Source organism: Sminthopsis crassicaudata, chromosome 4 (genome assembly GCF_048593235.1).
Source record: "Sminthopsis crassicaudata isolate SCR6 chromosome 4, ASM4859323v1, whole genome shotgun sequence".
Classification (NCBI taxonomy): domain Eukaryota; kingdom Metazoa; phylum Chordata; class Mammalia; order Dasyuromorphia; family Dasyuridae; genus Sminthopsis; species Sminthopsis crassicaudata.
Genome location: NC_133620.1, coordinates 223,761,968 through 223,788,816, shown reverse-complemented (window position 1 = coordinate 223,788,816; position 26,849 = coordinate 223,761,968). Strand labels below are relative to the sequence as shown.

General features: G+C 33.9%; 1 protein-coding gene across 2 annotated transcripts in view; it reads left to right on the top strand.

Annotated features, from left to right (window-relative positions):
• Positions 1-26,849, top strand: part of ORC3 (origin recognition complex subunit 3) — an 89,321-nt gene that overhangs the window by 42,403 nt on the left and 20,069 nt on the right. For both annotated transcript variants that reach the window (XM_074310328.1, XM_074310327.1), the window contains exons 12-13: positions 17,826-17,942; positions 18,854-18,933. In XM_074310328.1, coding sequence (XP_074166429.1) covers positions 17,826-17,942; positions 18,854-18,933 — 197 coding nt within the window. The remainder of the gene's footprint in view (positions 1-17,825; positions 17,943-18,853; positions 18,934-26,849) is intronic.

The window sequence follows — 26,849 nt, the reverse complement described above, 5'->3', positions numbered from 1 at the left end:
TCTCTTTTCTAATCCTCTGATACCTCCATAGAAATCAAGTGATGTAAAATCATGCAAAACATATTTCCACCATTTTAGCTGTTTTTAAAAGGCAATAAAAATAAAATGAGAAAATTATTTTTAAATTTGTTCTCAGTTCATCATTTTTCTCTCTGGAAATGTATATCATTTTTAAAAATCATGAGCCCTTTGGAATGATCTTTTTTTTCTTTGATCACTTTGAGATATGTCTACAACTATACCAAGAGTTCGTTTATGTACCTATTTTCCCTCATCCTCTATAGAATTTGTCATTTCTGTTAGTTGTGAGATTGAACCTCAGAATTGTTTCAATTTGCATTTCTCCATTAGTGATTTAGATAATTTTTTCATATGACTAGTTTTGATTTCTTCTTCTGAAAACTACCTGTTCATATCCTTCAACCTTTTATCAAATGGGGAATGATTTTTATTTTTACAAATATTATTCAATTCTTTCTATATATGTGAGAAATGAGGCCTCTATTAGAGAAACTCACTGTAAAAAAATTTAATATTACTTCATTGTCTATGCTATAGCATTTTAGCAAAATATAATTTCCTTAATTCATTTAATTTTATCAATTTTTGATTTTTGCAGTGTCTGAGAACATGATTGTTATCCTTGCCTTTTTTACTTCAACTAAAAACATGTTAGATTCTGTTCTTAAACTGGAAAAATAACTCAGCATGATCTTTTTGTTGGCTTTGCTACTCCAAAATTTGATTTGAGGAGTTATTTAAAAAATTGTTTGGAAGGGAATGTTAAGAGTGTTCAACTTGGTTCCTGTTTCTAATCCAGTATCTTGACTCCAGCTAGATAATGGTTTATTGAAGATGGTTACTGTTCAGAATTCTCACAGGAGCATACTAGAAAACACTTACTGAATTAGGTTTGTTAACCATTTTAATTAATCTTTATAGTTCTCTAAGAACCTCATCTCAAACCAAGGTAAATTATAGAGGTAAAAATATATTGGAAACCATCTAAAAATGTCAGAGATCTCTATGAGTATTTTAAGAATGGTTAGATTAGCCTCCAGCTGAGGTGTTTAATAAAACTCTAATAGCTAAAAGGTTGTACTGCTAAAATTTTCTATTTAAGCATACTTTCAGAAAAGTAGAAAGAATTTTAAATACTCATTAAAACATTGAGGTGTCAGAGAAAGGAAGGCCCTGTTACTTCTGTTTAGCATTAAATCATTTTTAGATGGCTCTCTAGCACATATTCTTACCTATTGTTATTGCTAGCACTTCTTTTTTAAACTTTTCTTTTGGAAGTCTTTTACTATTGATCTATTTCCATTTGTACTTGAAGAGCTTGCTTGTTCTATTTGGCTCCAAAATATACAACTATGAGCAATGAATTAAAAGGCAAATTAAGATTTTTATATTAGAAAGAGGGGGAAAAAAAGAACTAAATAATTAGAACTATGCAAAAGAAGAATGAATTGCCTCTGAAGGTAATGGGTTTTCCCCTTGGATATCTTCTAGAGAGATTGACTACTTGTGGTTTTATACAAAGATTGTTTTGCACTATCACTTGGACTAGATAGCCACTGAGTCTCTTCTAACTCTAAAATACAATGATTCTATGTTGTGGACATATAAGAAGTTCAAGAGGTATCATTTCTGAGCAATTAGTAATTATTTTTTCTTTCCTAAACCAAAAATGGATCTGATGGTTTCTTGATGCTTATTACATGCCCCTGGAAGAGTGGGTGTTCCTTGACAGCTGGCAGTCAACTCTGACTGGTTTAACAATTAATAGAAAGAATAAGTGTTACAATGAAAGATGGACTTACTGTAATAAGGGGTTGGAGACTGACCTTCATTATGTGACTTTTGCTCCTAGGCCAATTCCATCTGATGGTGTTTGAGTGGTCTAGATTCCTGGTGGTCTAGAGGTTAGTGGCTATGAGAGAGTTATTAAGAATCCCCATTAAATCGGCCACAGGTTTTAGGAGTGAAAGAATTCACTCATTCCCAAATATTAGTTGCAAAATGAAAGTTTATTGTTAGATAGAAAAATCAGTTTACCAAGAAACTGACTTCTATAATGGCAGATCTATGGAAAATGGAGTTTTGCACTGAGAATGAAATTCTAAGTGGACAGAAGGTCCTAGCAGTAAAGAGGGCTGCCAAGGTCCATCTGCAAAGACTTTAGTTGATGGACTCTTATTATATTGGGTGTCTTGGTGGGGGTTAGGAAGTCTGAGCACATTAGAATCTGTGGGGGCTGAGCAGCCCTAGCAAGTCAGAATGGGTATTGGGACCAGCTGGATCTCCTTTTGAAATTCAAAGGGATGCTTTTGACCAGGATTTGTGAATCAAAGGCTCTGGCATCCAAGAAAGACTACTTGTCTGGAGAGGATATGCACCAGCCTGGAGGGACTGGGAATTTGAAAGGAAATACAGTTTCTTAAAGGGACCACAACCCACTTCACATCCTGGGCAATCTAGACAAAGGGCCTCAATCCTGAATAGAACACAATTAGCTTCCCCACTTAAGTGAGATCTAAACTAGTTTGTGGAGAAAATTAATTTAATCTCATCAGCAATGTCCTTCAGATGTTTGCTGAATATTCTATAAAGGACTGATCTTTGAAGAAAGAGGAAAAAATTCCACATTTCCCAATAGTAAATGGTTATTAACATAAAAGAGAAATAATTATTTCTCCCAATTGCTATCGATTCAGTAAACTGAATCAGTAAAAAAAAATTATGTTACATCATGAAAAGTTTCACCTTTTGACATGTAGGAACATATTTTACTCAAAAAAGAATATGATTTTGGAATACATTCTGTCATGGAAAAAATAATGTAATTCCAATAATTATTTCCAGCCTTAAACAAAAGTCAACTTCACATTATTAACCAGAAGAAATTTAAATATATGTAAATTTAAATGTAAATATAAAATATGTAAATACAACCAGAATTCTTAGTTAAGGCTGTTAAGAATGAAAGGCTCAGAATCATTAGATATTTATTGAATAGTGAGCAAAATGATATAAATTGAACATAATTATACAGTTATAGAGATTACATGTATGAATGTGTATGTACATACAGATACACAAGACTAAGGGGCAAAGACTTATCAATTCTTGGAGTCATAAATCAAAACAACTAGAGATTAATTTGTGTCCTGAGGAATTAGAGAGGTTTGGCTATAGGCATGTATTGAGTTCAAATATAAAGTAATGCACAGTATTATTAACTGCCTTAGTCTGTATTAGAGTCTGGAGCCCCAAAGCAGAGAATCCTAGAGGAAATATGCAAAATATCTGTAGCTTTTGATCAAAGAACTGTGCCTAAAGCAAAATCACTTTTGGGTAAGGGATTGCTCAGAATATAGTTAGTTTTATTTGGAGTTACCATGGAGTCAAAGTAGCTTTTTTATTAGAAGGTAGATTATTAAAAGTGAATTATCACAGAAACAGGGAGTAAGAAAGACATATACTTGGGCTAAACCCTGTACTTGCCAATATTAGTTATGTTTTTGTGTTACTCAAGTGAATATTGGACCTAATCAAAAATAATGTTATCATCAGGCAGGAGATTTTCAATTCTACAGCATTTATTAAGCATCTACTATATGCAAGGAACTGTGCAAAGTAAAATGTTATCTCATAGGTTTGAACAGTCTGTTTTATTCATTTTGATCATGTTCTACCACCCTTGATAATGAACAAAGTTCTCCCTCATTTTGCTCAATGAACCATCGTGTCTGTTCTCCTATCTGTGCTGGTGAGGATAGTGGACAAACCCACCCGTAATAGCACCAGTATGTTAATCTTGTTTAAATGCTATTTTCATCATTTTATGTTCTTGTTCAAAAACTTTTATTGACTTTCTATTCCTTATAGATTAAAGAACAAATCTTTTACACCCTGGCCTGATTTACCTTTCCTAGTTTCCCTTTTACTATTATTTTATTATTCATTTGTTTCAGTTGTATCCCATTCTTCCTGAATCTGTTTGAAATTTTCTTTGCATAAATACTGGAGTGGATTACCATTTCCTTCTCCAGATTATTTTATAGATTAAGAACTCCCTCCTAGAATCCTTCTCTTCCTTCATGACTCAGTTTAAATGCCATCTTCTGTATGTAATCTTTTCTGGTTTCATTTTGTTCTTCTCTCTAAGGTTGTTTTTCATTTGCTTTATATGTATCTTTGTCTTGTTTGAAGAGATTCTAAATGGTAAAGTTAGCAATCTTCTTTTTCAGCTATTTTTGTTGTTAGATGGAAAACTGAGGATATTCTGAAAGGACAGAGTCCTTAGTCATAGCCTGGTGTCAGGAAGAAGGCCCTTGCTATAAAGATGTGTGGTTCTCAATTTTTCCCTTACTCTCTATATTTTCTCAGTTAAGGACTTGAAAATTAGGTTCAGGTAGTCTCAATTTTGGAATTCTACTCATGTTTCTAAGGAGATTACTTATACCCATTTCTAAGGAGAAAACAAACCAAAAACAGCATAAGGAGGAGACAAAGATACGGTCCAACAATCAAGTTTTATGATGGTGAGAGATACATAAATCGGGAATAGTTGGGGAGGATAGATATACACTAGGAGATTTATTGGTGTTCTGGATTGTATCCAGTTAGGCCACTGAATATGAAGAAAGTAGAGTGAATTTTTATAACATCCTTATCTGGATCAAGGAGAATCAGACTTTGGGGATAAGTGCAAGGGGACTTTGAACAAGATTTAGTACTAGTGGTTAACTATTGAATAGTGGGGGAAATTAACAGTTAATTGATATTCAAGTTCCCTGTCTTGGAGGAGGGGAAGAGAACATTGGGCACTTAAAGCTGGTCTTATTCTGACCAGTATGAATCCGGATTTTTTTCCACAAGGCTTTTTTTCTTTAAGCTTTGTAATGTTTTATAATTTTGAATACTGTATGCCTATTTATTTGCATACTATCTGAATCCATTAAAATGTAAACTCCTTTAGTTTAGCCACACTTAATAATAAGCTTGTTGATTGATTTTTTTTTTTTTTATCAATACAATGAGACTTCTGCAGTCAAAAGTTCATGAACCCCTAAAGGGTCTGTGGATAGTTGTTAGGATTCTTACAAGGTTATATCACTGGAATGGATATAATTAATGTAACGTTCTGATCTCTCCAAATTGTAATTGTTCTCTGGGAACAGTTTTCTTGGGGAGCTTCTGGAGGCAGCCTTAGTTTCAGTTCCATTTCAATAATCCCAAAATGCATCTAGGAGTTAAAGTCCTTTACTGTCTCTTTCTAAATCTTATCTCCTTCACTTGGGGTTCGGCTAGTTTTCTGGAGGCCTTCCTCTCTCCTTGATTCCCTGAGAGTTCTTGTCCAAATGTCTTCAGCCAGCTTCAGGCTCTCATCCTCCCTAGCCTCTAGCCAGCACAAAGGTAGACTTGGGAATGAATCAGACTCTGCCTCCAAGAGTATTCTGCCTTGTGAATCTCCCAGAAGTCAATCCTAGTTCTGAATCTCCCAAAGTCCTCTCCTTCGAAGTCCCCTGAAGTTCTCCAAGGAAGTCCTCCCCTTGACTCAATCCTGGCTTTTTATATCCTCCCAGAGAATGGGCTTGTGGGTACTCCCTGGGCTTGTGGGAGCTCCTTAAAAGTATGTTCTCTTAAAGGTGTGAATCTCATGGAATTCTAGTAAATACATTACTGAACTGGAGAACTGTTAAGTATGATAAATTAGATAATTATATCCATTCCAGTGACTTAGCACATTGTAAGAATCCTAATCGATAGTTTTTAGCAGTTCCATGACCTTGGATCAAGTAAAAATTAAATCTTTATTTTCATTTACTTCTAATTGAAAATTAGCATTTCCTTCAATTATTTTAAAAAACATTCTGGGAACAAGTTTCACTAGACAGCTAAAGGGTAAGAAAAAGATAATAATCCATATGCTAAATCTAGAAAGTAAGGCCCCAAAAGACTGAGTAAGCTCTTTAAGATTGGGAACTGTTTGGATTTATCCCCAGCTAATAACCCATTAGATTATACATAGTAAAGACTTTAATACTATTGGATTATGAAATTAGCCAGTAGAAAACCAGAAAAGTAAGTAGGTAATGAGGTTTTATTTTATTGCCTTGTACTATTAACTTTTCTTATGTATATTAACTATCCATAGTTTTATTGTTCAAATGAACATAACAGATGAAAAAAACTGAAGAAATTCTGTGACCTGTCTGAGGATCATATAGGGAATAAGTAACAGAGCTAGGACTTCAAAGCTAGCATCCCTGATCCAACTTTTGTTCCACTGTACTTGGCTAGTTCCCTACCTAAATCTCACATTCTTTATTAATTTCCGATTTTTAAATCAAAACCTACAGTATTCTCATATTCTTTAAAAACTCCTTCTTTATACTCTTTTTCATATATACACAAAAACAGGTCTTCTCACTTCACCTCAGCTAGTAAAAGGGTTAGTGTGGTGATTCAGTGGGTAGAGTGTGGGACCTTGACTCAGGAAAACCTGAGCTCACAGCTGGCCTTAGACACTTACTCAGTTGTATGACCTAACTCAAGTCACTTAATGTTAGGTTCTTACTAAGTGCTAATGAGATAATGAGATATTAGGTTCTTACTAAGTGCTAAGTCAGTACTTAACAATTCTCTAGTTCTGGTCTTTACTAGGAATTTAACCCTTTCGAACTCCTGGGGAGGAGCTTGCGTGCTTAGGAGGAGCAAATTCATTGGTTGAAGTAATTTTTCCCTGAAGCCCTTGCGTTATCCCATGCCTATTCTCTGGGAGGATAAAAGAGGGCGTTACTGGAGAAACCGAGAGTCTTGTCTGGGCCAGACTTGAGGCAGCTCTCTGGAGGAAGAAGTCACTACTCTGGACCACAGTTAGTGGCAGCTGTCTGGAGACAAGGGCTCTCTACAGGAAGAAGAATCTGTCTAAGAGATGAATTGACACAGCAGATCTCCTCCCAGAGAGCGATCTTCAGTTTCGAGAGACAACAGCACTTTACAATTTAACTCTGGTTTGTCTCAGTTTCCTCCTCTGTAAAATGGAGATAATCAAATAATAATAATTGTATAGCATTTAGTTAGGGTCTGGTACGTAGTAAATGCTAGTTAATGTTAGCTAATTTTTTTATCTTTATAATTTTTACTCTTCTTTTCCTTCTAAAGCATCCTTCACATTGCTTCCAGACTTATTTTCTTTATACATAGATGTGTATATCATTTTTTTTTTTTTCTGGCTTAAAACCTTTCAGTGATTCTTCCTTACTGCTTGCTGAGTAAACTTTATGCTCTCTTGTCTAGGACAATAATGACAACAATATTATATAATAATCTATTACTATTCTACCAGTAGTATAGGAGAAAAGGGGATGACTGAAGTTAGAGGAACTAGATTCAAATTCTACCTTGGGCAAATCATTCTTGGGACTTAATTTCATTATCTATAAAATGAGGATATTGGATCACCTGATTTCTGAATCCTTCCAGCACTAAACCTGGTTTAGCCTAATCTAATCTAAATGACTCTTTCCTCTTTAAGGAAGTTCCCCCTATTAGATTGTGCTATATGCTCCGGAAGCCTACTTTATGGGAAGATTACCCACAGATAGGACTAAATAAAGATTTATTGGATTGAATTTAATTCTACAAACTGGGAAGGATCCCATGTAACTCAAAATAATCAAATTAGTATATATTGAGATCAGCTGGGTTTAGTATTGTCAAATCATGATATCAATCATATATATCCTTCCAGAACCTCAGTTTCTCCTAACAGGAAATATGGAATGGAATCTTTCATTTTTAAATTAATGAACACATGAACATAAGCTTGATGCCAGGAATCTGAAATTTGGCTACTTTGTTCAAACAGATAGGTGAAAGCTATTTCATGACCAACATCATCTTATCAGTGAATTACCAAGCACATGATAATAGAGGAGAGTAGAATGTGTGCTGAAAGTAAGATTGAGGGATGACATGAAGTTGCTAATCACAAATTAGTTGGCTTCATCTCCCCTATTAATGATACCTTATCATTATATTTAGCACATTTGCTCTTTTGTTAATGCTACTACTTGCCAAAAGCGGAGAAATGTAAAGAATCTTTAGAATTGAATAGCATATACATAATGAGGAAGCATGGCACATCAGAAAAACACTGCATTGAGAGTCTACAGGCCAGGACTTGAATCCTTTTTTTTTTTTTTTTTTTTTTCCTAACTGTAACTTTGGGTGATTCTGTACTTTACTTTTTTCCTTAACACAAAGGGATTAGACTTATTCTCTAAATTCCTTTTTACTTTATATATTCATATATTCTTATACTTGTTTGCCAATCTGTTCACCAATCAGTACTAAAATTTCATCTTTGACTAATAAAAATAAACTTTAAAAGATGAATATTTAATAAGATAATCAAAATTATTTGACAGTTCTTCTGTGTAGGCAAAAAGATATATTAATAAAGCAGCATCCTTTGTTCTTTAAGAACTACCCTGACAGTGGATAGAAAGTTGGCTTTACAACAAGGAAGACCTGAGTTCAAGTCCCACTTCTAACATCTACTGTTTGTGTGACTTGTGTGGCTATGAACAGTGCAATCTCTCTCTGCTTCAGGCAACTCAGACAATAAATTGCAGAAAAGAGACAAATCTCTGCTAGAGGGAGAGTTTCCTCATCTAGAAGTTCCTACTATTCTTCAATAAATTAATTCTTCAGAGAAAGGATCAATTTTAATGATTTTTTTTTTAAAAGAATAGCTAAATGGCCGTCATTTATGACTTCCAAGAAAATCTTTCTTATAAGTTGACATAGTTACTTGACATAGTTCTCCAATTCTTTATTGAAAAAAGAGGTTATTTAATTGTCTTTCCTTTGAACCATTAACAAAGGTAATTTAATAATATGTTTACATAGTGCTTTAAGATTTATTTATAAAGACTCCATGGAGTGTACCTCACATTATTAGTATCCCACTTTATACATAAAGAAATTGAAGTCCAAGAAGGTTGAAATGACTTGCTCTTGGCCCATAGATGATGCCAGACGTGAGCTAAAATACTTCCCCAGAAGACAGAAAACAAGACCTCTAGAAGTGTCAAAGGTGCCATATGGTTCAAGGAGTCTGCTGAGAATAAGATTAAAATGTAATAAGGAAATATTTTAACAAGATGAAAATACAATAAAACTTAGATGATTTAAAAACCTAGTCAGTATATGTCCTTGTTATCCTTATGTATGGCTTAGTGGCCCCATTGACTTTGATATTACTTGACATCTTTTGCTCTAGAATATCCTATATGGGATTTCCAGTAATAGACTCTCCTGGTAAAATGTAATTTCCCTTAGGGCAGAGACACTTTCATTTTTATCTTTATATTCCCTGACATTTAAGCTGATTTGATTGACTGATCATTTAGGACTTCAATGAACACCACCGTAAAGGTTATAAATACATTGTTTTTTCTCTTTTTAAAAAAAAAAAGTCATTTTTATTGAGTAATGTAAATAAAAGGCTTAAATAAAAACATGAATTTTCTAGCATTTTTACATTGTGTTAATATCAACATCAGGATACAGTAGGAGGAAAAAAAAATCTATCCAGTTTTCTGAACTTTTTTTTTTTTTTTTTTTTTTTTTAAAGTAAAATGTAGAATTGTAACACTTATCCATTTCCTAGTGGCTAAGTGGCTATCAGCAACTTTAGGGGATGGGTTGGAGACAGTAGCAAAGGAGAAGGAAATATAGTTAGTATACAGAGCAAAAGTTGAAAGGGATATTGATAAAGGTCATGTAGTCCCCAACTTCTTAAATTGTGTTTTACAACCCAATATGGGGTCTCATAATGTGAAGGTTGCAAAATTATGATTTGTTATTTGTAAATATTTGATTATATGCCTATTTTATCTATCTGTCTATCTATATGTAAATAGATAAATTCTCAGGTGAAAAGGGGTGAAGAGTGGAAAAAGTTTAAGTAGTCCTAAGTCAAATCATACCTGAGTATTGAGATTTCCTGTTAACCAGCCTGTTATCAGTGATCAGCCAGTCTTGGTATAGTTAAGAAACCCATACCAATCATGATGTAACATGTTCCACTTGAATCTTTATTAGAACAAAATCTACCTTTCTACCACTTGCACAATTTTGTTTTAGTTCTGCCCTTTGGGACCAAAAAACATTCCTGAGTATAGCTTGAACCAGATTAAAATGTAATGGGGAAATATTTGAGAAAACAAATGGAAATACAATATAACATAGGTAATAATACATTTTAAATCAAAGTCAATGTGACCCTCATGGATCCTTATGTTTGGGTTAATGGCTTAATTGGTTAAGTTCTAGTTGAGCACGATATCACTTTTCTATATGACAACCTGTCATATACCTATAAAGAGATGCTGTATTTCCTCTTTAGTCTTTTATTCTCCAGGTCAAACATTTTCATTTACTTCAACTGATCCTTGTATGACATGAAATTGAATCAGTTCAGCATTAATAATCATGTACACAAAGGAAATAGGCAACATTCTGTTTTGTTCTTGTCTACTTAGAACATTTATATCAGATGTCATAAGCAGTTAGTGAAAAGAGAAGCCTTACACAGGAGCTTTGCTAGCAGAGATTCTCCTCTTCCCTTATACAAGCTGGAGATTTCATTTTCAACCTCTATTTCCACCTTTCCTCAGAGACTTCATTGTTAATACCTCTCCACCTCTACTTACCATAAGGCTACTGGGAAACGAAAACCAGCTCTGCCTTATGACGCTAGGGAACCTCTCTGATTTAGGTAGACAGAATTTGACTAGTAAACTTAGCAAACTCAGAGAACTGTTGAGGGAACCTACCTAATTTTACCTATAGAGTTATATTCAAAATTTGAAATGTTCTTACATAAAGAAGACTCATCATTATAATTTTTAAAATCTCATAACATTTAAAATATGATTTTCATTATTGTCTATGTCTAGAATTCTATGTTGCCTATGTATGCTAAAATTCAGACTTCAAGTTCGGTTTGAAGGAAACGTGGGCTGGTGTCATGTTTGCAGTAGTGTTATATAAGTGATTAATTTATAGCTTTTGAAATATTATTTCCTCAAACACTCAAACACAAATTCTTGAAATCGTCAGAGATATGACTTCCCCAATCATATAAGCAAATAAGTACAAGTGAGGTAAAAGATGGATTAAAAAAAAATAACCAATATAGATGCTATTGTGTTTGTGATGGGGAAATAAGAAGTTATCTGATTAAGTTCAGTAAAAATTGTTTAAGCCTTTGCTCTGTGAGGCCAGCACTGTGCTAGTCATTAAAGGTACAAAGAAGAAAAATATTCTTTGTCTTCAATTAGCTCATGTAGGAGGTAAGAAAGACAGGTGGACATAAACCATATAATGCAAATAAATAAATGCAAAATATTTGAAAGAAGGGAAAAGTAGTAACAACAGAAAGAGATCAGGGAAGGATGACTTTGGGTAGGATATGATTTCTGATCTGAGTGTGGAAGACAGCAAGAAATTCTGAGAGGCTAAGATAAAAAAGGCAGTGTATTCCAGGTTTGGAGATAGGCAAGAGATGGAGTATTTTATAGGCTAAATAGCAAGTGGTCATTTTGTCTGAAACATGAAATGTGTGAGGGGAAATAATGTGAAGTAAGGCTACAAAGATAGTTTCTAGCTAGATTGTGAAATGCCATGGAATTTGTCATTTATTTTATAGGCAAATCAGGAACTGCTAGAGTTTTTTGAACAAGGAGTGACAGACTTATACTTTGAAAAGATTATTTCAGCAACTTTTTGGAGATGGAGAAAGTAACAGAGGAGAAGCAAGGAAACCATTTGCCAGTAGTATAGTAGTACAGGCAAGAAATGATGAGGATCTGAACTAGGGATGTGGCCATATGAGAAAAGCAATTGAATCCAAGAGATATTAAGGAAGTTGAATCAACAGAATTGGATGTTTCATGCCAAGGAGAATGAAGAATAAAAATTTAATCCAAAGTTGGAAATGTTTTTAATTGTATTAAAGGTCTTCAGGAGACTGAAAAAACTATTTTTCCTTTGACTAATTAATTTTAAGTTAGTTGTAATTAGAGAGAGCCTTAAAACTAAATAAAGAAAAAATGCTTTTGCAGTACTATGACTGAGAGTGCACAAGATAGGATAGATTTCTATACTAAGAAATCATGTAACTATATCTTATTTTAAAAGGGGGTGGGGAGAAGAGACCAAAGGAAGTTGACATCAAGAACATTTTTAAGAAATTAAGTTCTGAGTTTAGAACCTGGAGAAGATGGTAAGGAAGCCAGAGAAGCCAGGAATGTAACCTAGAATGTGTAGCCCAGAATGGCAGTACTGCAGTGTTGTGGGACTTGTTGCAATCATCATAATGCCATCTAGAAATAGGAATATTTCTTGTAGGAAATCTCTTTTTGGTTTTGACCCTGCCCTGGATTTTCTATCATAGATATCAGCAAATATCTTTGACCAAGTGTATGTCTCCTTGTTTTATGCTTCTGGTGATTATTATCATACAGTTATTAAACAGATTTTTTTCTGTTGTATATGCAAAGAAATCTTAAATGATTCTAATATATAAATACAAGACAGGATGGGTTTTTTGTTTGGTTGGTTTTGTTGCAAGGCAATTGGGATTAAGTGATTTGCTAGTGTTACACTGCCATTAAAGTATCATGTATTTGAACTGGAGTCCTCCTGGTTTTAGGTACTCTAACCACTGTGCCACCTAGCTGCCCATTAAGAGAAAGTTTTTAAGAGATCACAGAGTGACATTTTGTCTTATAAAATAAAATACTTAAAAAAAATAAAATCAACTAAAGAGACTTCTTGTAGTCTCTAAATCATTCAGTTAATTATGAAATGGTAAAATTGTTTATCATTCATTCTTGAAAAGGACCATGATATCAGGGAAATGATGCCATGCCATGCAAATAAATTGGATTTAAGTGAGAGAGGACTGCTCAAAGTTACCAACCTCACTTTTTCTTCCAGAGCCAATAAAGATGTGGTCCATTAATGAATATGGCTTTTGAAAACCTGCTTGTTTCTTACTAGAGCATGTATAGATGACTTTCATAAAGATTTTGTAATAGATGGAAGAATAGGCATATAAGTTTGTAATTATTGCTGGTTTTTTATGGTTTCCCACTTCCCTGGCTTTGGGGGGGAGGGGAGTTAATAAAATCTGAGGCTTTTCCTCATGCTTTTGGTAACCTTCTTTTAGCTATCTGGCATATTGATCCCTATGTACAAAATACCTATTTGTATGAAAAATTCATAGCAGCACTAGAAACAAATTTAAATTGCCATTGATTGAGGAAGGACTTAAATTATAGAATAAGAATGTAATGAAATATTATTGAGCTATAAGAAACAATATCTAAGGTCTGCTCAGCTCTAAATATTTGAAGTCTTATAAAGTAACAGGGCAGAAAGGGCAACCAAAAGAAGAGTGGACGTTAACAACAGTTGTATAATTAAAAATAGCTACAGAGTTATTTTACACAAATAGTCAAAAAAGGATTGTGAAAACAAAGATAATATAACTGCCATTGTGTTAAAAAAAAAATTAAAGAAGTCAAATAATTAAAACATACCATTCTTTTCAGTTAAAAACAAAATCTAAAATACGCAGATCAAATTACTCAGCACTTGAATATTTAAGTATTTCACTGTTATTTTCTTTTGTTTCTGTTTTAGTATTTGAATATTTGTACTTGCCAAGGAAACTTTCAATAAAATTGTAGAAGTATGCTAATAAGTGACTCTCAGGAAAAATTATTCTTATGAAATACTTTCAAGTTTAGTCTGTGTTGTTATCATTTTTTTCTATCACCTAGACAATCAAGGAAATAAGAAATCAAGCCCTCATTTATGGCATTTGCTGGTTTCAGAGGTTAAATGCTTTCACCGAATATTCAACAATTGGCTTTCATGAGTTCATACAAGTTCATTCCCATGTACGAATGGGCCATATCCCCACACAATGTGGAGGTGAAGGAACAGTAAATTAGGAACCCGAAAACTAGGGCCTCTCTTGACCTTACTTCTTATTAATCATGCAAGTCACTTCATTTCTCAGTCTCCATTTCTTCTTAACTGTTTAAGAATTTATGAAAGTGTAGTACATTATAGAATAAAGTCACATTCATGTTGTCAAAACCTGGCAATTTCACCCTTGCAACATTCCTCAGATATCTCCTTCTCTCATCTCTCTCCCTACTCGTACGTCCTCCATTCAGCCCCTAAAGTGATTTTCTTAAAACACATTCCCAGCTGTGCTATCCCTTATACAGTAAACTTCAGTGGCTCCGTCACCTCAAGTATCAAATACAAAATTCCATGAATATTATTCAAAACCCTTCATTACCTAGCCCCTTCCTATTTTTCCAATCTTCTTACATACTACTTCCTGATAAATATATTTTGATCTCTTCAATACAATGTCAGTCTCTTCTTGCTGTTCCATGAACAAAACACTACATCTCTTGACTCCAGTTTTTTTCCTCTGGCTGTCCCCCATGCCTGAAATGTTTTTCCCTACATTGCCCTAATTACTGATCTCTCTGATTTCCTTTAAGTCCTAATTTAAATTCTATCTTCTACAGGAATCCTTTTTCATTTCTCTTAATTTTTTTTACTGCCTTCTCTCTGTTAATTATTCCTATCTATCTATGCAAATATTTGTTTGCATGTTGTTTTCTCCTTTAGACTGTAAGCTCTTTGAGGGCAGGGACTGGCTTGTACTTCTTTTTATATTCCTAGTGCTTAGCATAGTTCCTAGGACATAGTAGATGCTTTAAAAATATTGAGTATTGAGCAGAAGAACCTCCTATGTGCTGGGCATTTTCTGGAGACACAAAGAAAGGCAAAAATAGTCCCTGCCATGAAGGAATTCTCAAACTAATAGAGGAGACAGTATGCAAACAACTATGTGCAAATTAGACATTTGCAGTCTTAATTGGACATAATCTCAGAGGAAAAATTCCAACCTTAAGGACATTAGGAAAGACTTCTTGCAAAAGATTATCATAAGAAAAAAACTTTTTTTTTTTTTTTTTTTTTTTTTTAATGCAAAAGCTAATACCCAACTCTCTGGCTAATTTCAGCTGGTCAAAATGACTAATAGCTGAAGGTCCAGTTATTCAGTACTTTATTGTAATTAGGTTTTAGAAACTGGATTCAAGAAATACTTTTTCATCACTATGGGAGAAAGTAAAAAGTAGGATATATAGCTGTTAAAATAATTTTAAAGATAGCCTTATCACTTGATGGTAGAAAATATATGTACAATACAGGAAAGTCAATTTTGATTTCAGTTCTCAAAACCATCTTGGAATGTTTTTGGCAAAAAGATATTAGTATGATGTTTTATCCACCATATTAGTTGTGTGTTGCTTTGAAAATAATAAGGGTTTCAGAGTATATCCATATACAGAGAGACTCCTATTTAAAATTGTCAAGAACCATATCTATGGTCTGTCCTAAGGAGGATGAACTGCTTTGAGACATTCTCACTTAGCAAATCTAATTTCCAAGATAGAAATAAACAATATACAATTCAAATTAGTATGAAATGTGATTAATAAGCAATGACATACATCTTTTTCTGTTCAGAAGCTTCATTTCAAAGCTTCCAGAGTACGCAAAAAAGCAAATTATTAAGAACAGATTTTATGCCCTTTCTGTTTTAGCTTATGTAGTTACAGTGTACTTTCTTCCTGTTACAGCTGATGTGCCTTTTTAAATGTGACTGATCTTAGTGTGATAGGCTTCGGAGCTTACCTTGTCACTTCTTAAATTACTCATCAGCCAATTAAAGAAATAGCAAGAAAACATCTGAGAGCTAAAAGCATTTCTTTTATTTTTACAATGCTTTCAGTGTAATGAGCCATAGTTTGCTGAACAAGGAATTGATTTTTTTCAGTGAGTAGAGGGAAATTTATTGAACTAGTCATTTATGGATCCAATTCACTTGACTCTGTCTATCTGAGTAGTTATTTTCAGCATGGTTAAGAGCTTAAGATAATGATTATCAGCTAAGTAAGTATTATTTGAAGGAGGACATAGTAAGTAATTTAAGTCAGCTATTTAACTTCTTAGGAAATGAAAATTTGAAGACAGTGACTACTAAGGATACTTTCAGGCTTTAAGAACATATTTCAGGTAATAGAGTTTGGAAATATATATCCTAATAAAGAGATCCTTTGATAGGTTGTGAAATTTTTAAATTTATTGCCAAAACAATTTGAAAAAATCAAATATTACGTTAAAAATGCATGGAATCAGACCAGAAAAAGATATGTGAAAAGCTGTGTTCCCTCTGTCTTATGCAGAGGTAGAAACTAATGAATATGAAACAGAGCATATAACATGGATTTTTTTTTAATAATTTTTTTCTTCCCTTAAAAAAATCTTTGATATAAAGAATAGCTAGCTCCCTGAATGGGGAAAAGGGAAGGGGAATACACAAAGAAATATAGGCAGTGTAAAAAAAAAATACTAATAAAAATATTTTTTTTTAAGTAAGTAAAAGAGGAATTAGAAGAGGACAAAGAAAAGTCAGAAGGAAAGAAATCAGCTTTAAAAATTATGTGTTGTGTATAGGTCTGCCTGTCATCTAGGAGAGGGGGTGGGGAGGAGGAGGGGAAAAGTTGAAAAGGAGGGTTTTGCAAGGGTCAATGTTGAAAAATTACCCATGCATATATCTTGTAAATAAGAAGCTATAATAAAAAAATTTATATGTTGAATTATGTGCATAAAAGGCAAAGCAAGCCATAAATAATTTAGATTCTTGGTTTCATTCTTTTTTTTTATCTAGTCTATTTTGTATATGGAAATATTAATTTTGTGTGGTATTAAACTCAGAATAAAGTAACTTTTAATATATGGAATCCAGTCTATAAACTTAGCATCCTCAGTGGTAAAGCTTAAGGAAATATATATATCCACACTATATAATATGCTTGAAGTATTTTCAAATTAGAAAAATGAAGGGCTTTGGAGGCTTAAATAATACTTGAAATTCATTTCCAATTCAACATTTGACTTATTTTTATAAAGAGCTAAGAAGCCATATTGAATGATGGGATTGAATTTCCTATAATAACTAGAGAAGCCAGCTTAACTTTGTCAAGTTTATTTCTTCTCCATGAGTTAAAATTTATGTCATTTTTATCTATGACTTTCGGGATTAAATGAGTACTCAATTTTTGGATATTTCTACCACAGAATGATGAAGAAATTTTTAACCCTAGATTTCTTTTATGCTTTTTTCCATGGATGTAAATATATCCTTGTAATAATATCTTTGTGAAAGCACACATTTTCATTGAGTTTCTTACACTGATTCATGCATAATTTCATGTGAGTTTATAGTCATCTCATCAGCCCATTTAATACTAGTGAGGCGGTAGAGTATTTACTGGACAGTTGCACAATACAACTGTTAATTATATGCTTATTTATGCATTTGCCCCTCTCTGCTCCATAACCCCATAGCGTTAGAAATATTTGCCTATTAAAAATACAAAACTGATTTTAGCATTTGCAAAATATCTGGCTAATTGTCATTGGATGGAAAATCTATATAGTGGCCAGATTTACCTAACTTTCATCTTGTATATTATTTGTCTTCTAAAACCTGAGGAATTACGATCTGTTTTGTAATTCAGATTCTTCTCTTCTGTTTGCTGGCTTAATATTAGTTGGAAATAGTTATTATTTTTTCTGACATGGTATTATTATATCACTTTTGTTTTTGAATGATAAATTCAAATTTTTAAAATATTTAGGAAGAAACTCTCAGATTCCTGGAAGAGCTACACATTTACCATGAGAATTTCTTCTTAGTTCTGAAGTGTCTTCATGCATTCACATCTTCTCTTCCCAAGTATCCCCTGGGCAGACAGGTAACTAATATTTTCTAATTGGAAATCTTTGAAATAGGAATGCTGGTAGTTGTACTCTGACTTCCTGAGCATTCTAGGAATTGGGATTTGGAGCAGAGTCATATCCTTTTAAAAAAAAATTAGTTTTGCAAATCTGAATCAATTCCAGCTACATATATTACTATTGTACTGATAATTGAAAAAGTATTCTCTCCATGTGTTTATGACAGTTAACCACATTTCAAAGTATATACAGCTTCTCTATGACATAATTGAAATGTTATTATTGTCATTTTCTTTTTTAAATCACATAAATTATGAAGTTTGCCTGCTTTTTGTAGGGGATCTTATTGTGAGATTTTTAAAAAATTCAGCGATTGGATAAAATGTTTATTGAACTGAACTAAATTCAAATAAGAAATGCTATTAATTTACTGAATGAACTTAATAAAGCACTTGGCTTCTCTAAGCCTCAGTTTTCTCATCTTCAAAATGAAAAAGTTGCTATCTATCTCTAACAAAGTATGATTCTGTAAAAGGAAGAAATGTTACATAACATTAGTACTTCTGCTTAAATTGGACCTAGAACTTCCATCTCTGATTGAATATTCATTATAGGCAAATCACCAGGTATATAGAAACAAAACCAAAATGTTCCTTGTTCTCAAGGAGCTTACATTTTGCTGAGAGGGAGACATTCTGTACTAGAGTGTCTACAGAGCAATACAAAGTATCCAAAACTGTGTACACTCACTTTGCATTTATTTAAAGGAAGTTCTCATAAAGTATTCAGTTCATTATATATCTGACTTCAATTGAAGAAATTGGTCATTTTAATAATTTCTTGAATATATACAATTTTGACAAATTAATACAAAAAAGCTTCAACATTTGTGTTCTGGTTCCTAACTAGATGCATTTTTTACTTTCAGATTAGAGAGTTATATTGTGCATGTTTAGAAAAGAACATTTGGGAGTCAGAAGAATATGAACCTGCTTTGCAGCTTCTCAGGTATTTTTCCTTCCTTTCCCTGCCTTGTTTTTAACAAGTGAATTGCTATGTAATTTATAGAATTAAGAAATGGGGCAAGCACACTTGGTTCTTTGGGTACTTTCCTAGAAAGAACACAGTAGCAGTGAGAAGCGAGGCTGCAATCATACTTTAATAAGGCACAAAGGGGGCAACTGGTACAAAAAGTACAGAAACAAGCAGCACAAGGGCTCAGGGGACAGAGGACAGTGGCATAGGGACAGGAATAGGGTGATGGAGAGAGGCAGGCAATATGAGGAAGAGATGGGAGAGGGAGAGACACAAGAAAGTCAGTCACTCATGAAGCCATGAATTAGAGTTGGGGAGATTGGATAGCATGGACCCAGATGGAGATAGGAAGAGTGTTTTAAGATGCAATAGTTTGGCTTCTCATTTTTAAAGGGTTTTGGTGGGAGAAGACTAACTCTTACCTATGATACCTTGTTCATTAACATATCCATATCATCTCATCAGCAGCATTTGGTGTTCTGCTGGTCTTATTGTAGATGTCTGGAACTTATCTTGGGCTCACAAATTATAGGATCAAAAGGGCGTACCAGCAAAGTCTAGATGATTTCTCCTGATTTAGCATGTAGTATCTGGATGTGATTTTTAGTTAATATATGATACAGTTTACAAATTATTTTCCTTTTATCTGTCTGTGACAATGGTTTACCTTTGCAATCTTACTATTGTAAGTACTGCTATTGTTATTTTATATTGACTACTTATAAACTTACTATACTAGATAGAAAGGGAGGATAGTGGTTAAGCGGACCAGAACAAGATACAATTTTACATACAACTTATATATAACTTTATATACAACATATTAGTATGTAATTTCTTCTAGAACACTATTGGCAAGGAATCTCAGAAGTTTTAAAATATAGATTTCTCTATAGTCCTCAGTGGCAGCTAGGAGGTGCAATGGACAGAGTTTTGCATCTGGAGTCAGTAAGATTCATCTTCTTGGGTTCAGATTTGGCCTCTAAATACATAATACTTGGGCCACTTTATCTTGTTTGCCTCAGTTTCTTCATCTATGAAATGAACTGGGGAAAGGAAAGAAAAACTACTTTAGTATCTTTGCCAAGAAAACCTCAAATGGGGTCATAAAAGGCTAGACACAATTGAAATGACTGAACAACAAATAATTTGTGGTATGTTGGTCAAAAGCTATTATGATTGAAGTCTATTTTTGGTTATTTTTTAATGTGGTTATTTTACACCAAAATCAGAATATCGTTCTTTGGTTCTCTGGCCCAGAAAAGTAGCATACTGGTACAGATAGATCCCACAGCAGGGAAACTTGACCAGGGACAATAGATAGCTGCAATTAGTTATATGAAGTACAACCCTGTCATGAAAGCGCCCCTCCCTCCCCCAAAGATGTTGCCTTCTCTGTGGCTAAGTTGGATCTTAAAGAATATTTTTTTATGTGACTAGAGATGGCTTTGATTTCTTCATCTGATAACTGCTGGTTCGTGTACTTTGATTATCAATTGGTGAATGACTTGTATTATAAATTTGACTCCATTTTCTATGTATTTGAGACATGAGTCTTTTATCACAGATGCCTTCATATTTGCTTAAATTAGTTATGTTGGTTTTCATGTAATATAATGTAATATAACCAAAATTACCCATTTTATATCTTGTAATATTCTCTGTCTCGTTTGGTCATAAATTCTCCCTTTTTCCATAGATCTGAGAGGTAAACTGTTTCTTGCTTTCCTAATTTACTTGGGTATCACACATTATATCTATATCATGTACCCATTTTGACTGTATCTTGGCAAACATTGTAAGATGTTAGTCTATACTTTGTTTCTGCCATCCAAGCTCTTTTCTGTAAAGTAGTGAGTTTTTGTTCCAAAAGCTTGGGTGTTTGGCTTTATCTAATACTAGATTACTATGGCCATTTACTACTGTATAATATGTATCTAATCTATTCTATTAATCTGCCACTCTTCTTCTTAGCCAGTACCAGATTATTTTGATTATTGCCATTTTATGATACAATTTAACTTCTGGTATGGTTTGGCCAGAAGAAAATACTTTCAGGAATTCCTAATGAAAAGACCACATGTGAACAGGAATTTTGAAATACAAACACAAGAGTCCAGAGAAGGATAGGGAAGTAAACTTATTTGAGCATTTGGAAGGCACTATAGGATGATTTAATATTCATATTCTAATGGGAAGAAAAAAAAAAAACCAAGTATCCCTTTAGAGCCTTAATTCCTTAAATTCTTGAAGGAGTTTTAGAGAAGGTAGAATAAAAGGAGAAATACTCTGATGTAGAAAGTTAAAAGAATGAAATGGACTTGGCTATTTCTCATACTTGGAATGCATAAGAAGAAGAATATATAAAATAGAGGAAGGCCTGGGGTTTAGACATTAGATGAACCTTGTTTCTCAGAAATGGACAAAGGCAAATTGAAAACAGTGTTTGGAACAGAAACCCATAAAACTCAACAGAGAAACAAACAGAAATAGTGAGAGGAGCTTAAAAAGGAGGCTATTGCTGGCAAGGGAATAGAAACAAGCAAAACAAACTTCCTGATTGTGAAAAATGGAAAAAAGGAAAGTAAAAGAAATAGAAGCTAAAGAATTTTAGATTACTTAAGTTAAGGAATGGCTAAAGAGATTTTGGTATATAAAAGTAATAGAATATTATTGTGTCCTAAGAAATAACAAAAGAGAATTTCAGAAAATCCTCAATAGTATAAACTGATGCAATGTGAATCAAGCAGAACCAAAAGAACAAGGAAACTATTTCCTATCTGTTGACAAGAAAATAATGGATATGAGGTTCAAATTCACATATTTGGATATGGTTACTATGTATCATTTTATTTTTCTTGTCTGTGCCTTTTTTTTTTTTTTTTTTTTTTTAATTTCTACTTGTCTGGGTACCTGTTCTGAACTTTTCTCTCCTATGCCTGGTACTCTTAATCTTACTCTTAAAATATCGCTAGGTTCCTATTATTTCCTTGGAATATCTTTTTCTAGTTCTACCTTATGAAGGCATAGCTATGGGAGAAATCATCAAAAGCATTTTCCAGTTCTATTTTTCCTTACCCCTAAAAACAGTAGAGTGGTACCTCAGTACTCATTAATTGATTCCAGAAGGCTTGAGAAGTGGTGAAAAACAATACATTTTTTTCCCATAAGGAGTACATCTCCACTCTGCAGCCTAATTATCCTTCCCCAACCAATTTCCCAAAGGGACAAGTGGGGCTTCCAGCTATGGGGAAATAAGCCAGCCCTCCTCACCATAAAAACTTTATATTCTTCTCCCTACCCCAACATGATCCAAGCTTCTTTGGGGAGTGGAGGATGGGGAACAGTTGCCTATGGAGACAGAATTTATTATGGTCCAGCACCCTCTGCTGCCCAGAGCTCAGGGCTTTCAGGAGTCCTGGGTCCTCCGCTACTGTCACTTCTGCCTTGATTCCCACTGCTGCTGCTCAAGCTTTAGCTGCTCCTATTTTTGCTGTTTATTTGCTGCATGCTCCTGCTGAGCAGGAGCCCTTTCTAGCACTACTGTGTTGGGAACCACGATATTATCTATTGTAGCCGCATTATCCTATAAGAACTGCTCATCCAGGACCAGGAGATCATTATATACTTCAACAACAATACTATATGATGATCAATTCTGATGGACGTGGACATCTCCAACAATGAGATGAACCAAATCAGTTCCAATAGAGCAGTAATGAACTGAACCAGCTACACCTAGCGAAGGAACTCTGGAAGATGTCTATGAACCACTGCATTCCAATCCCTCTAGTTTTGTCCGCCTGCATTTTGGATTTCCTTCACAGGCTGAGTGTACACTGTTTCAAAGTTCAATTCTTTTTATTCAGCAAAACAAATGTTTGGCCATGTATACATATATTGTATTTAATTTATACTCTAACATATTTAACATGTATTGGTTGACCTGCCATCTGGGGGGGAGGGGAAGGAGGAGAAAAATTGGAACAAATGGTATGGCAATTGTCAGTGTTGTAAAATTACCCATGCAAATATCTGGTAAATAAAAACTATTTTAAAAAAAGAAGAAGAAGAACTGCTCATCACATACAATCTCAGCCTCATGGCATCCAACCTGAAAGTTCTATGTACCTCTGCATTCACTGTGGCAAGCTGCCCACGGTCAGCTGAGGGCAGTAGCATTGGCAGCTGGGCAGTATGCCTGATCAACTTCCTATTCCTACTGCTTAACCAAGACAACCAAGTACAATGCATTCTGAGTGAGTGTCAAGTGCTGAAACATTTTTTTCTTGTTGAAATGCATTGAATACAAATTAAATGAGTTTTGAAGCAGGGGAATGTTGAGGAACTACTGTATATAAATTTGAGGAAACAAAGACCTTTAATATGTTAATGCATATCCCTCTTCATAAGTTAGCTTTTGCACCTCCATTTCTATTTGGCCAGTTCTACTTTTTAAGGAGTTGTTTTCTTTAGTCAATTTTTGTGCTTCATTTTCTCAGTTGTTGACTGTTGTTTTCATGATTCTCTTGTATAACTCTTTTGAGGTTTCAGATTTAGGTATTTTGAAATTGTTGTCTTCTAATGAGTTTGTGTTTTTATCTTCCCTGTTGCCATAGTAGCTTTCTATGGTCAGGCTGTTTTTGTTTGTTTTCTTATTTTCCAACCTAATCAATAACTTTTAAAATTGACTTCTGCTCCTGGGATACAAGAGGGTGCCGTCTCAAGCTTCATGTGCTGGGGAGCCTGGGGCCTGGTCACTGGCTTGTTGTGGTAGTTTGGGGTTCTGGACCTGGCAGCTCATTTGTTGCACAGGGATCACCCACCTTATTACCTGATGCATCAGATTTCAGGTGCTGGCAGCTCCCTTCTCTGGGCTGGAGGCCTCCCATCTGGTTTCCTGTGCCTCTGGCCTACTGAGCAGAGTTGCTGATCGGTGCTGGGGCTAAGGATTTCCTGTTGGGTAGCCCAGATATTGCCTGTCCTCCTCTTTTACCCAAATGTGACAGACTTGTCTTGCAGTTCTCTTTAGTTATTTTGGGCTGGAAATTTGTGTTACTTCATCTTTTTGTGGTCTGTTGTTTCAGATTTCATTTTGAGGCTTTATTTACAGTTATTTTCAGGGAAATTGGAGAGTACTCTGGCAGTTACCTTGCATTTTGGTATTATCTTGGCTTTCTCCACCCTCTAGTAATTCACATCAATTATGTATAACTTAAAGTCTTAGATTTGCAAAAGATTTTCATGAAGTTAAGTGACTTGCCTATGTTCATGTACCCACTCTATATCAAAGATTAGATTTGAATGCAGATCTTCCATTTCTAGTTCTGGCCCCATATCAACCGTGGCTTACTTTACCAATCTTATGTTTTCTTATATGAATAAAAATGTTTTCTTTCTTTGAAGTGTCAATAGTGGCATGTTAAAGCCATAGATAAAGGCATATAGATATACATAGATATATATACATGTTTTATATATACTTCATATATGTAATATCATTAATTGCTTTATCACATTTTACAAAATAGCACATTTTAGATTTTTATTGTGGTTGTTCAGTTGTGTTTGACTCTGTAACTCCATTTGGAGGCTTTCAATCTTCCACTGTTCTACCTAGCTGCTCCTAAAATGGTTTGCGATCTCTGAAAGGTATTATTGTTGTTTGGTTGTTTCAGATTTCATGACTCCATTTGAAATTTTCTTAGCAAAGATATTGGAGTGAGTTTGCCATTTCTGTCTCCAACTTATTTTTCAGATGAGGAAACTGAGGCAAGCAGGATTAAGTGACTAGCCCAGGTATCTAAGGCTAGATTTGAATTCAGGAATATTTATTTTTCCGACTCCAGGCCCTGCACAGTGCCACTTATCTACCAGAATTTCAGATTAGCTAATCATAAATAGGAAAAATTTGCTCAGTTCTATTAGATTATCAGTTCCAGTTCTAAGTTCGTTTTGTTTTGTTTTGTTTTGTTATATAAATGCTAAGTTGTTGTTAGAAAAGGCATAAGCTGAAATCTTCAACATAAAGAAGAGCCAACTCACTTCCAGTTGATCAATGATGGACAGAGGTAGCTACACCCAGAGAAGAAACACTGGGAAGTGAATGTAAATTGTTAGCACTAATATATGTCTGCCCAGGTTACATGTACCTTCGGAATCTAATGCTTATTGTACAACAAGAAAATGGTATTTACACACATGTATTGTATCTAGGTTATATTGTAACACATGTAAAATGTATGGGATTGCCTGTCATCGGGGGGAGGGAATAGAGGGACGGGGGGGATAATTTGGAAAAATGAATACAAGGGATAATATTATAAAAAATATATATAATAAAAAATTTAAAAAAAAAAGAAAAGAAAAGGCATAAGCTACTTTTTATTTTAAAAAACAGGTAATGGATGTTTAATTTAATACTAACAAAGATAAGTCACCCACATTTGTAGAAAACAGCATCTGTGAAGGAGTATCTGATCCATACAATCAAATTCATTATAAGTAATAGAATCTAGTCCAATAAAGTTGGAAACCAAATTGGAAAGTAATAAGCCATTTTTATGCCTTGACTGTAGATAAAATAGCACTGGAATAAATAAACAAATCAACGAATAAATTTGTGTGTGTGTGTCTGTATGTTAATGAGCTTGTATAAAATAGTATTGAAATTTATACTGTCAATATGAGTGACCCCACTGTTTCCAGTCTTGTTTGTCTTTCATGTATGTAGTAGACAATCTGTAGGAAAAGGAGGCATGTACTTTGATTCTTTCCCTTTTTCCTTTATAGTCCCTATTAGGGTACATAATTGCATGTGCCATCTTTTTACCTCTAATCTCATTTCCCCCTTGTTGAGGGCAATAAAGTAGGAGCTGAGAGATTTTAGCCCATCTCCTTTTAGAAATATGCCTTTATAAAGATTGTCTTTCCCTTAAGAAATTCATCTAATTTGAATTTGTAGTTGTAGTTTGTATTTTTTTCCCAGATGCTCTCAATGCCTTCAGATGCTTAATAAATTTCTTTTAATTTTTTCTACTTGAGTTTGCTTCATTATTAAAGGCAAAACCAGAACAAAATTTTTCTATTAATAACTGAGTTGGGTAATTATTATAAGTTCTAGGCCTGAATTTGGGAACTAAAGAAATACAAGGTCAATTGAGTGATTTGAGTTGCATCTTGTGTTTCCATCATCCATTACTTCAGAAGCACACTACATTACTACTTTGAACTTCTAAGATCTAGGATGTTAAAAGAGTTAGAGATTCACCAAAGGAGCCAAACATTAAGCAAAACATTTTATTCAATTGTACCTGACTTCTGGAGTGACCTTTTCCTATTTTAGATGTACTGTCAATATACTGTGGTCTCAGAAAGACAGGAGAGAGAAAGAGGCCGTATTTAATATACTAATGGATAATCAAGAAATGAATTCTTCTTTATGCCTTATAGAAACCTTTTAATTAATATAGACAAAGAATCAATTTTGAGAAATATATTTTTGATTTTTTTTTTTAAAGTAAGAAAAGTTGGGGTGGCTAGTTGGTGTAGTGGATAGAGTACCAGCCCTGAAGTCAGGAGGGCCTGAGTTCAAATTTGGTCTCAGACACTTAATTTCCTGGTTATATGACCCTGGGCAAGTCACTTAACCCTAATTGCCTCAGCAAAAAAAAAAAAAAAAAGGAAAAGTTCATTGCCTATCCCTATTAGTTTCTGTCATTCATTGTTTATGAATATGGCATTTTTATATTCATATTTCAACTGAGGTAGCCCAAAGCTTTCTTTACAATAATTAACTTGATTTAACATTATTTGGTATTCTTTTTGTTCTAATTTAGTGATATTAATATTGGTCATCAGCATGTCATTAGTAGTTTCTGCACATATTA